Source organism: Pollachius pollachius (genome assembly GCF_949987615.1).
Source record: "Pollachius pollachius genome assembly, chromosome: 10".
In the NCBI taxonomy this organism is placed as follows: domain Eukaryota; kingdom Metazoa; phylum Chordata; class Actinopteri; order Gadiformes; family Gadidae; genus Pollachius; species Pollachius pollachius.
In genome coordinates, this window is record NC_136943.1 from 20,322,981 (window position 1) to 20,335,465 (window position 12,485).

At 45.7% G+C, this 12,485-nt stretch overlaps 1 protein-coding gene across 1 annotated transcript in view; it reads left to right on the forward strand.

The window, feature by feature from the left end:
* aff2 (AF4/FMR2 family, member 2) overlaps window positions 1-12,485 on the forward strand; it is a gene marked incomplete at both ends in the record, with an annotated part of 100,791 nt that overhangs the window by 71,419 nt on the left and 16,887 nt on the right. The window contains 3 exons of the mRNA XM_079745291.1: window positions 1,552-1,606; window positions 6,918-6,955; window positions 11,378-11,495. Of these exons, the coding sequence (XP_079601417.1) occupies window positions 1,552-1,606; window positions 6,918-6,955; window positions 11,378-11,495 (211 nt within the window). The remainder of the gene's footprint in view (window positions 1-1,551; window positions 1,607-6,917; window positions 6,956-11,377; window positions 11,496-12,485) is intronic.

Consider the following 12,485-nt stretch of genomic DNA (forward strand, 5'->3'; position numbering starts at 1 on the left):
ATCTCTTCCCCGATCTCACTCACTCTATCTCCCTCCCTCCCTCCCTCCCTCCCTCCCTCCCTCTCTCCTTCCCTTCTCCCTGTTCCTCTCTGTAGCCTTCTGTCTTATTGTCCATGCTGCCACCTGTCTTTAGTCACCGCTTCGTTTGCTCCAGACTTTATCATCTCCATATCCTCGTCTCTTCATCTCTTCATCTCTCCCCCTCTCTCTCGCTCCCTCTCTCTCTCTATCGCTCCATCTCCCTCTCTCTCTCTCTCTCTCACTCTCACTCTCGCGCTCACTCTCACCCTCTCTCTCTCGCTCTCTCTCTCCATCCATCCGCCTCCATCTGCTTTATGAAATTCAATATGGAGCCATAATTCATTCAGTCCGTCATATCTGTCGCCACACGGCATGCCCCCACCGCCGCCGCCGCCGCGTGTTCGTACCGCTAAGCTCTTTCCGTTCGCACATCACTTCCTCCCAGCGCTGCTCTGTCCCCAACTGGGAATACACAAACGTTGTCGGAGGGGGGTTTATTCCGAAAATGATAATTTCGAGCAGCACAACAAAGACCAGCGCTGACAAAAGAAGTTTGTAAAGTAATGAAAAAAGTCCTTTAAGGGGATCTGGCCCGTCCACCAGCCCGGCACGCCAGCTTAAAACAACAATGCTCTGTGTGTTTACGGGAAGCAATAAAAAACCCTAAACTAACCGCATACATGCATGTACGTGAGCACTCCCAAACGCCCACAGAGGAGCACACATGTGCGTGCACAATCACGCACACACACACATTGCACAAACTCACACACACAGACACACAGACAAGTGCACAAACACACACACGCACAAAAACACACACACACAGACACACACGCACACACACACACACACACAGACAGACAAATGCACACACACTGCACAAACACACACACAGACAAACGCATACACAGACAAAAACACAAACACACACACACACACTCACATACCCACACACACATGGAAAGGATCTGAGTAGTCAGTTCATTTAGTGGATCCTGCCTTTCAACTTGAGAATGATGCTAAATATGCAACTACATTATTAATCTCAATAAGACTGTACTTAAACCTGACCCAAGCTGTCACGGGACCTTTTTGGGAAATGTTGGCTAAGGTGGTACTCTGGATTTATAATGATTAATATTATTATTATTATTATTATTAACATTATTGTTAATATGAGTGCTGCTGCCTGGGATCTGAACCAAGAGGCTGGGGTTAACCGCACCGAGGGCGGCCCTCTGCCTATAATCTGTTAGGGATTGGTGTGAATATCCCCATGGCCCAGGATCAAACACTATTATTAATTATAACAGTTCTCTCTCTCTCCCTCTCTCTCTCTCTCTCTCTCTGTATCTCTCTCTCTCTCTCTCGCTCTCTCTCTCGCTCGCTCTCTCTCTCTCTCTCTCTCTCTCTCTCTGTATCTCTCTCTCTCTCTCTCTCTCTCTCTCTCTCTGTATCTCTCTCTCTCTCTCTCTCTCTCTCTCTCTCTCTCTCGCTCTCTCTCTCTCTCTCTCTCTCTCTCTGTAGGATGCTGGAGGATGATTTGAAGATCAGCAGTGATGAAGATGATACCGACCAGCAGGTGACCCGTCCCTCCCCTTCTTCTCTCTTCACCTGTCCTATATGTTCCCCCAGTCCTCCACCTCTCATCCATCTGAGTCCAGGTCGTACCCCCTGACCCCTGACCCCCAGGTTCCAAACGACCCTGACCTCCCAACACAGCAGCAGCTGTGTTGGGAACATGCCTTTTCCATTAATCTATTATAGTCTTTCCTCAGGTACAAAGAAGTACACCTTGCCAGACTTTTCATTCTTTCTTTATCTCATGAATCATAATTTTTTTATTTTCATAATTGTCCATGTATTTATTTATTCATTGATTATAGGATTGATTGATTGGTTTATGTACACATTCATTTATTCCAAGTGCTGCTGTGCCTCTGTTACCATGACGCAATACATGGAGCGACAGGCTGGGGGTCATTGTGGTATTGTCCCCCCTATCCACTATATATTATTTTTTTATATATATATGTATATTTCATCTATATCTTTCAAAGACAGGTCCATTAGACGCAGCGTTTAATCTCCACCACAATCATGGCGGCTTGCACGCCCCCTCTCAACCTCAACTATAAACCAACTCTGATGCTATCATTAGCATAATGCTGGGAGCTTTATAATTAGCCATGATAGCAGGTAATGGTAATTTCTCCAGTGCTTGTAGTGGTTGTTATAATTAGGGGTGATAGCATCGATGATATTTCCAGATACATAGCATGGATTCAGCCGGGGGGGCGACTCCTAATAGTAGGCATTAAACCTCAACGTTCCCATTATGCTGCAGAGCCGCCACTAGAACCAGGTCCAAGGGAAACTTTTCAGCTCTGCTGGTCGTAGATGGTGAAACTATAACTCTTTATTTTATACCACTTTCTTCGCTTTACGTATATTTTCTGTCTCACACTGTTTTCTTATACACTTTGTCCTTATGGATGTCTTTGCGAAAGAGGAAGACATGGACATAATACTATGATATGATAAAGGCTGTGAAACCGGTTAAAAAATTATATGCTGCGCACGTGTGTGTGTGTGTGTGTGTGTATTTGTGTGCATGTGTATGCGTGTGTGTGTGTGTGTGCGCGTATGTGCGTGTGTGTGTGTGTCCATGTGTGTGTGTGCTACTGCATGTGTTTGTGTGTGTGTGTATTTGTGTGCATGTGTATGCGTGTGTGTGTGTGCGCGTGTGTGCGTGTGTGTGTGTGTGTGTGTTTGTGTGTGTGTGTGTGTGAGCGAGGAAGCGTGACAACAAGAGACAGACTGGAGTTATAAAGAAGAGAGATACGAGAGGGCGAGACAGAGAGAGGGATGGCGTGTAGACAGATTGAGCGATAGAGGGAGAGAGAGAGAGTGATTAATTCAATGGTGTTTCTCCCCGTCTCTGTGTGTGCTGTTAACCGGCTTATAGCAAATGAGTGCACGGCTTATTACCACAATTTCATAGCCTTGAGTAAAACACAACGCACACAGATGCACGCAGATGCACAGACACGCACACACACAAATACAAAGGCATGCACACACTAGCAAACTCACACACATGCACACACACACACACACACACACAGGCTCACACATGCACACACACACAAACAGGCATACACATACACGCACACACAAACACACACACACTCACTCGTACTTCCGTTCACGTGTGCATACGCATAATCAATTAAGCAGGCGGCTACGTACGTACGCAATCAGACTGACATGCACTCCTTCGGCGTGCTTCCTCCAATAAGCATGCACTCATGATAAAACACACACCCAGACACACACACCTTGATGTTCATACACAACCAAAAGTCACACATATAGTCACAGAGATGCACGCAGACACACACACACACACACACACACACACACACACACACACACACACACACACACATACTTGGCTGCCTAGACACAAACACACAGACACACCAGTGCGTAGAATATTGCGCACACGCCCCGCACCCGCTTCCACACAAACACTGGGAGTCATTAGTATGCAGCAGAGTAGCGCTGTAAGGCCAGCTGAAGAGAATGATGAATATGTTTTTGGCACAGAGGGAAGAGACAGAGGAGAGAGGAAGGGAATATGTAAAGAGCGAGAGAGAGAGTGGATGAAAGAGAGAAGAGACAGAGAAGAGAGGAATGGACTTGGTTAAGAGAAGGAGAGAGAGAGTGAGAGAGAGGGTGAGGGAGAGAAGAGACGGAGGAGAGAGAGGATGTCAATACAGAAAGAGAGAGAGAGAGAGTAATAGAGAGAGAGAGGGTGAAGGAGAAGAGAGACAGAGAAGAGAGAAATGGACTCGGTTAAGAGATGGAGAGAGAGAGTGAGAGAGAAGGTTAGGGAGAGAAGAGACGGAGGAGAGAGGATGGCAATATAGAGAGAGAGAGGGGGAGATGGGGAGAGAGAGAGGGAGGGAGAGAGGGTGAAGGAGAGAAGAGACGGCAGCTGAAGCTGGAGAGGATGAAGAGACACAGTACCGAGAGACATCGGGAAAGAAAGAGGTGAAAGGGAGGGAGGAAAGGGAGGAGGGAAAGAAAGAGAGAGAGAGAAAGAGAGAGAGCGAGAGAGAAAGAAAGAGAGGTGTGGATGATGACTTTGGAAGCCGCATGAAAGATTTTTTCTAAATAAGTGCTGCCTGCTCTCTCTCCCTCTTTCTCTATCTCTTTCTCGCTCCGTGTCTCACTGCTTTAAGTGGCAAAGGCGTCGAGGACCGATCGCCTCAGTCAAAGGTGTGAATGAAACGTCCTCCACATACCTATGTATCAGGAGTGTATGCTGGTGTGAGTGCAGTGTGGCTACCGTCCACCGTGCCATAGACCTGCTGCCATAGAGGGAAGGAAGTGATGGAGGCAGAGGCCTGTGATGGCTATGGTCTAACACCAATTAAATACGCCAGCACCTGTCTAATTTGGACTACAGTTGTAGCCCCTATTCTCGGTTGACCCCTTTCACATTTGGCATAATATAGCGTTTAGGGAAATATAAATGTCTAAGTCCATGCTGTAAAACCTTATAAACCTGATAATCAGTATACTGTTCATGGTGGCGGTGAAGTGAGGGTCTTTTGTCAATACTTTCCTTTCAAATGCATACAAAACATACCACAAGATTGTGCATTATACACAGCATTTAAAATGTACACCATTTTTAAATGACTGTATTAACCAAAGACAATTACCTCCTTCTGCCATATTAAATAGTGAGAATCCACACCGACACACGCACACACACGAACGCACAAATACGCACATGAACACGCAACGACGTCCGTGGTGTCATGAAGTAGGAATCATAAACTCTGCGTGGAGATAGACTCCTGCGTCTGTGATGTTTTGATCATTCGCTGTCCCGGATAAATCGGAGCGTGAATCCAACATTCATGACGGCGGGGCCCAAAATGAACTTTACATGAAATATGCAGCCGGGGCGTCCAACGTGCTGCAAATACTGTTGGCTCCACCAGCGAACTGTAAACTCTGTGTTGTGGACTTGTGGAGCGAAACCCAGCTGTTTCTCGCTGTTTAATTCCGGAGCTAAACTAGATATTCCCTCTCACACACTCACACACACACAGACACACGTACACAAACACATGCAGTGTAGCACTCTCAAATCTCACCAGCTCACAGGGCACAGCATCGTTTGCTAACAATGCACGCTTCCGTGCAGAAAAACACTCTTTGCAGGAGTCTTTTAATTAGGCATTTCTTATGGCCATTGTAACTATCCAACTAAAACTTTTTGGATTTTCTCATCATTCTCAAACATTGTAGTAGTAGTATAACGTGGGATGGATCCTAAATTTCACTGTAAAGAACCATAAACAATTACTACTACTTGGTTCATTACCACTACTACTACTGCACACATAAAAATGCACAATTCAAGTTTGTAAGAACGCTTACATTATTAAATGAATACGTATAAGCCCTTTTTTAAGCATTTGGTCTCTCTGTGTTAAAACGTATTATCCTACCTTTGTTGCTTTGTCCTCATTCAGAGTGAAGGACTCGCACACAGCCTAATTCACATCACATCTGAATAAATCATGGCTAACACATGGATTCTGCTCTGTGCCAGGGTCACAGGATATCTCCTACACACAACGGGCCTTGTTAGTGGAAGGACGGCTAATTTGTTATTAAGTACGATGTAAATAATTCTGATCAATAAAAAAAAAAATCAATACATGAAATCACAAAAGGATTATACATTGAGTGATGTTGGGTTCTTGCATGTATCCAGAAAGCTAGCGTCATGTACATCGGATTTCTGACGTGTGTTGTAAGTAGAAGAGATCCGTGCCAGGGAGCTGGCCTGGTTAATGTATTCACAGTGCAGATCGTATCTGTGTGCTTCACAAGTCTTTAAAGCACAGGATTTGGAGAAGGTCTGTTGTTGTTAATATTGCCTGCAGCTACACATCGATTTATCAGACACTTCGCTGGCCCAGCTAATTACCTTATTCTGAGCGAGTGTATGTGTGTGTGTGTGTGTGTGTGTGTGTGTGTGTGTGTGTGTGTGTGTGCGGGTGCATGTGCATGTGTCTGTGTGAGTGTCTACATGTGTGAGTTTGTGTGTGTGCTGTTGAGGGGGTTGGGGGGGGGGGGGGGCAGAGAAAGCCAGACCTTGTTTACATGAACACTTTGGATCTCTCTTCAAATCACAAATTGAAAACGGTTGCGAGATCGCAATGCAAAGAGAGATGTTTCCTCTGTCTAAACAGGCGGGAATGGTCGAATGAGAGCTGTACTCAACCACGGAGAGAGAGAGAGAGAGAGAGAGAGAGAGAGAGAGAGAGAGAGGGAGAGAGAGAGACAGACAGATAGGGAGAGTGAGGGAGGGAGGGAGAGATGGTTTCCACTGATGCTATCATTCAATGAACCAGAATAATATTTTGGTTTATTCTCTCATATTCTGGTTAGATTTGAAGTTGGGGCAGGAAACAGAACTTTATGTGGTTATTCGATGTGCAAATGTGGGTGGCCGCTGACTAACCCCACCGTTGTACCCGGGAGGAAGCAACTCGACGCTGCTCATCACGGTGGAGAAGAAGGAACGGCGCCACACAATGAACCGAATACAGTGCGTTTCTTTCTAGTTTTCATCAGGTGTGTCAGAATGTCTTCTCTGGCGGTGCAGTCTCACACGGCCTTGCTGCTGCACCACCACCCCACCTTCTCTGCCCCAATCCTCCACCCACACAATAATCTGGAGTTGTGACAAACAGCGACACCGTTGAAACCGGAGCCGTAGCGATGCTCCCTGTGTGAACTGACTCTGTGTATGTGTTTGTTTCCGTCTGTCTGTCTGTGTCTCTGTACACATTTGACAGGTGACTGAAAAGCCCAAAGCCAGAAGCACTGCTCTCAGGTAAGGACAACATTCACACTTTTAACTAGCTAAACAACTCAACTAACTGACTACACTTGACTTGGTTTGCAGAATAAATGTATGGTTATGATGAATAATTATTAGTCCATTCTGGTCGATAACTGCAACATGTACACATCTCACCTCTGGCATCCTCATCAGAAAAGTCATGAGAAAGCCCTCTGCTAAGTGGCTATTGGCTGAATGTATCTCTCGTCTCTACGGAAACGTATTATCTCTGGATCCCAGACCATTTGATCCATCCACCTCCTTGAGTCCATGGATACAGAATTGTATAGATTTTGTTAAAATCAATAATCAATGCCTCTGTGTATTGCTATAAAGCTCAATAGCAGCATATCATAGTCTTCACCCCCAACTCTCCCTTAGGTAAATAGATTGATCAGGTACACACACACACTGAAACACGCACGCACACATACACACACACACACATACACACACACACACACACATACAAATACATCCAGACACACATAATTGTGATACAATTGTGACCTTAGGATCACTTACAGGGCCGACGCTGGCTTGGGTTTTGGAATCAAGGCACAAAAAAAAAGTGGTGCAACAACATCTTAACAATCATTTATAGATGAGGCCTATTGTGTTCACAGCCTGATGGCATTAGTATGCAGGGCTGGTGGGGGAACGTTTGTGTGTGTGTGTGTGTGTGTGTGTCTGTGTGTGTGCGTGTGCGTGTGTGTGTGTGTGTGTGAGCAGGCAAGGGAAAGGAAGAGGGTGGTAGAGAATGTGTGAGAGACAGTGTGAGTGGGTAATGTGTGTGTGAGTGTGTGTGTGTGTGCGTGGGTGTGTGTGTGTGTGTGTGTGTTTGTGTGTGTGTGAGAGTGTGTGTGTGTATGTGTGTGTGTGTGTGTGTGTGTTTTTGCCTGAGGCCATGTGTTGCTCTGCTACCGCTAATGAGCCCATTCACACTGCAGCTCTTGCTACTGCACAGAGACATACACACGCACACACACACACACACACACACACACACACACACACACACACACACACACACACACACACACACACACACACATCCACACACACATCCACAGGGATGCAGAGAGAAGAGATGCTGCGAGCATTCCACTGGCTATATTCCCCTCCTGCAACGCCACACACACATAGAAACCACACACAGGCACCACACAATCTTCATCTCTCACTCTTATGCATGCGCAAACACACACATGCACACGCACACACTCACGCACACACCCCCACACACTCAGACCTGTCAGCTTCATCCGATTACTAATTGCTATTTTGCTTTTACACAGACACAAATTGACACACACACACACACACACACGCATACAGGGACACAGACACAAACACACACACACACACATGAGAGGCTGTCACTCATCCAACCCTGAGAAATTCCCCCTAGATAATTTGTGTTCCCTCTTCTCTGTTAAAGTTATGTTATTCATTCAGTGCCGTAATATTTCCTGCAAACTTTTACTAAATGTATTTACATTGTTTTTTACTCGAATAAGATAGTTCTTACTAATTAAACGATGTATATAGTGTTAGCAGAGGTAGTTGTTGTTGAAGCAGTAGGACAACAGGAAATTGCTGTAACAGCCATCACCAGAGTGAGAGAAGAAGAACAGCAGTATTTGGGGTAAAAGAAGAGATTGTAGTTTCTGTGATGCGAGGAGTGGAGGAGACTTGGGGGCAGAGCGAGACCTCCTCTACCCAGAGGGTCTCTGCTATAATCCACACTATTAGCAGCCGCAGTTGTAGTAGTGGTGCTGGCGGTGGTTCTGCTATTAAGCTGCCTGTCCATAGAGCCCCGGAGCAAGGCACTGAACCCCAGGCTGCACCGTAGCAACCCTAAGAATACTGGAGGAGCTAGTGGACGATTCTCATCAACCTCTTCTCCCTGGGTGAAGATATCTGGTCCACTTACAAATACACAAATACACACAACCTCATGCTAGTCTATTTGAAGTTGGACTGTATTTTACATGATGTGCAAAACAGTCCACAATGTAGTCTATATATATAGAGGGTAAATATATAGACAGACATTATCTATATGCCCAATCACACACACACACATACACACACACGCGCGCACACACACTGAAGTTGCCGACATGTGAGTGAGCGGTGAGAGAGATCCAGTAATATCCAGCTGTTCTACAGCATATGGAGGCAGCGGTCTGTCACTTCGTCTCTTAGATGTCAAGTCCAATAACAGGGAAGGAATTCACTTCTCCATCACACACACACACACACACACACACAGACACACACACGCACGCACGCACACACACACACAGACACACACACACACAGACACACACACATACACATACACACACACACACACATATTCACCCATTCTCTTCTCTATCACACACACATGCACTCACACACACTTATGCACACACATGCACTTACATACACAGACATGCGCACACCCACACATGTACATACACACACACACACACACACACACACACACACACACACACACACACACACACACACACACACACACATTCACACACATGGAATTGTTAAAAGGGAATTAAAAACCTTATTTGTTTCTGGCCCCAATATTCTTCTTAGCATCTATTTTCCGGTAGAAAAAAAAAAGAGATGGGATAAGATGATATTCTACCCAATAGAAATAGAGGAAGGTAGGACAACCACGCAGAGAAGAGGACAAATCATTATCAGGGTGTCTGCGCTGCCTCTCCTAATTGCCATGTGCCCATAGGGCGACTTCTCCAGATGGATTTAGCAAAAAAAGGAAGAATTAAATTGAATTTCTATGACTAACAATTAGCGGTGGAAAGGGACATCTTCACGCGGACCGGGCCTGGGATGTCCCCGGCCCCCCTCGCCCCTCCCTGGGTCATCACAGGGGAGGAAGAGGGTTAATTGTGCCGCCTGACATGCTAAGTCGCTAAGACGCGGGAGCTAACGCGCGCAGAGCCGTGTGATCAGCGCCGTGTGATCAGACCGTGTTACCGGGAGCCCGTCGCGGTGTTGTCAGCAGTGCTGAGAGCACATGAGCACCTGGGGTTAATTCACTAGTGTTGGATACGGACGGGCTTAGGAAGGTTGTTGGGTTATAGCGTCGGCCCATTACCAACACCAGTCGTGTGAGGTTGGTATCAAAATTGGGATGGCATGTATAGAACCCCATCTTTAGTATTATTTTATATATTGTTGTGTGATACAATCCTTTTCATAGACGATAAATACTAGTTAAAAAGGTGTTAATATGCAACATATCTGAGGTACTTCTTAAAAATAAATGAAACATTACAGATAGATTATATAAAAATGTATTTATTATCGATCTAGTTTTTTAGTAAAAACTATGTTTTAGTCATCAGTGTTTAGTTTCCTGATATTAAAACATTTGTTTGACTGATTTTCTTGGTAATCGGTGGACTGGTACACAACTCAACCTTTCATAATATGACTTTAGTTCACCCACTTTTATTCAAAGACAACATTAAATTAGCTGAATTCATCCAATATTTGTGTTTGTGTGTGTTTGGGTGTGTGTGTATATGTGTGAGTGAATGAGTGAGTGAGTGAGTGGGTGAGTGTGTGTGTGTCTGTGTGCGTTGGTGTGAGTGTGTGTGTATGTGTGTGTGTGAGTGTGTGTGCGTTGGTGTGTTTGTTTGTGTGTGTGTGTGTGTGTGTGTGTGTGTGTGTGTGTGTGTGTGTGTGTGTGTGTGTGTTTTGCCGGAGGAGCAGTTGATGGATTTGCTGCTTGACTGCTCACACAGATTGGGGCCTGCTGTGATGGCACTCTTGAACTTAAAATATATGTGCATGCGCTAACACACACACACACACACACACACATACACACATACACACACACACACACACAGTCACATACACAAACACACGCACACAGACATATATACACCCAAAAGGGAAAGAAGGAAACTGCTAAGTTGCAATTTGTGTGTGTGTGCGTATGTGTGTTTGTTTTTGTGTGTGAGTGTGTGTGTGTGTGTGTGTGTGTGTGTGTGTGTGTGTGTGTGTGTGTGTGTGTGTCTACACGATGGATTACCAGCCGAGAACGAGCCCAAAATTGTAATGCTTCCAAATCCCCAGCCACGATATATCTTTATTTAGAAGTATTGACATAATATTGTGTCAAGGCTTTTTCTCCTATCACTGTATGCATACATAGCCGTGGTCTCTTCCTCTGGGTACACAACGTACACAATGTGTTTGAGTCTGTGTTCATTAGATGTGCAATGTGTTGCTTATCTCTTTACCTCATTAAGTGATTACAGTGTTTAGATGTTAAATGCTGTGTTTATAGCCCATAGCATATCAACATAAACTAATGAGCGCCAGACAAGGGAAGATGATCCAGTCCCATTTCCTTCTCTTCCCCACCAGCGGGGCGTCAGCAAGTAGCAGCGAATCAGAGACCAGCTCCGAGTCAGACACTGATGAATCAGAGACCAGCTCGAGTGACAGCGAGTATAACCCCGCCTCCCGCGTCAATACCCCAGAGGTAAGAGCCTGGTGTGTGTGTGTTTGCGTCTGCAAACATGTATAGATGAGTTGTGTGTGTGTGTGTGTGTGTGTGTGTGTGTGTGTGTTTGTGTGTGCGTGTGTGTGCGGGCACACCTGTATACGTAAGTTGTGTGTGTGTGTGTGTGTGTGTGTGTGTGTGTGTGTGTGCACATGTGTATACCTGAGCTGTGTGTGTGTGTGTGTGTGTGTGTGTGCTTGTGTGTCTGTGTGTGCGCACACACCTGTATACAAAAGTTGTGTGTGTGTGTGCACATGTGTATACCTGAGCTGTGTGTATGTGTGTGTGTGTGTGTGTGTGTGTGTGTGTGTGTGTGTGTGTGTGTGTGTGTTTGTGTATGTGCGTGTGTGGGTGTGTGTGTGGGTGTGTGTGCATGTGTGCATGTGTGCGTGCGTGCGTGCGTGTGTGCGTGTGTGTATGCATGGTTGTGGATGTGCGTGTGTGTTGGTGGTTGGTTTGGCTGTTTTGGCTGTGTGCGTATATTTTCTATAGGCAATCAAGAGCTTTATATGCAATCAGAAAGTCCTGATCCAAAAGATCACAGTATGAACTGTTACCTTGTGGTGAGATCACCTGAGAAGAGCGGTATCAATGTGAGGAGGGCGTTCGTACAGTGCAGATCACAGTCTGTGTTTGAGATTGGCTCTGTGAACTGTGACTTGGTTCATCTCCAAATATCCTCTTGGAGTAGATTAGTTTTTTTTACGAGGGTATGAGTCAGAAAATGGGGCTGTGCTTTTATTTGTTTGTGGGTGTGCGTGTCTGTGTGTGTGCGTGTGCATTTGTCTGTGTGCATGTATAATTGCATGCCTGTGTGTCTGCATGATATATTTGCATGTGTGAGCGTGCGTGCGCTCACGCACACAAATATGTGTGACTCGCCATACACACGTGTGTGTGCGTCCACGTGGTTTCCCGAGGGAAGAGGCCTTCTCCGGTGAGAGCGGCGATCGACGGCGTGAAGAAAAA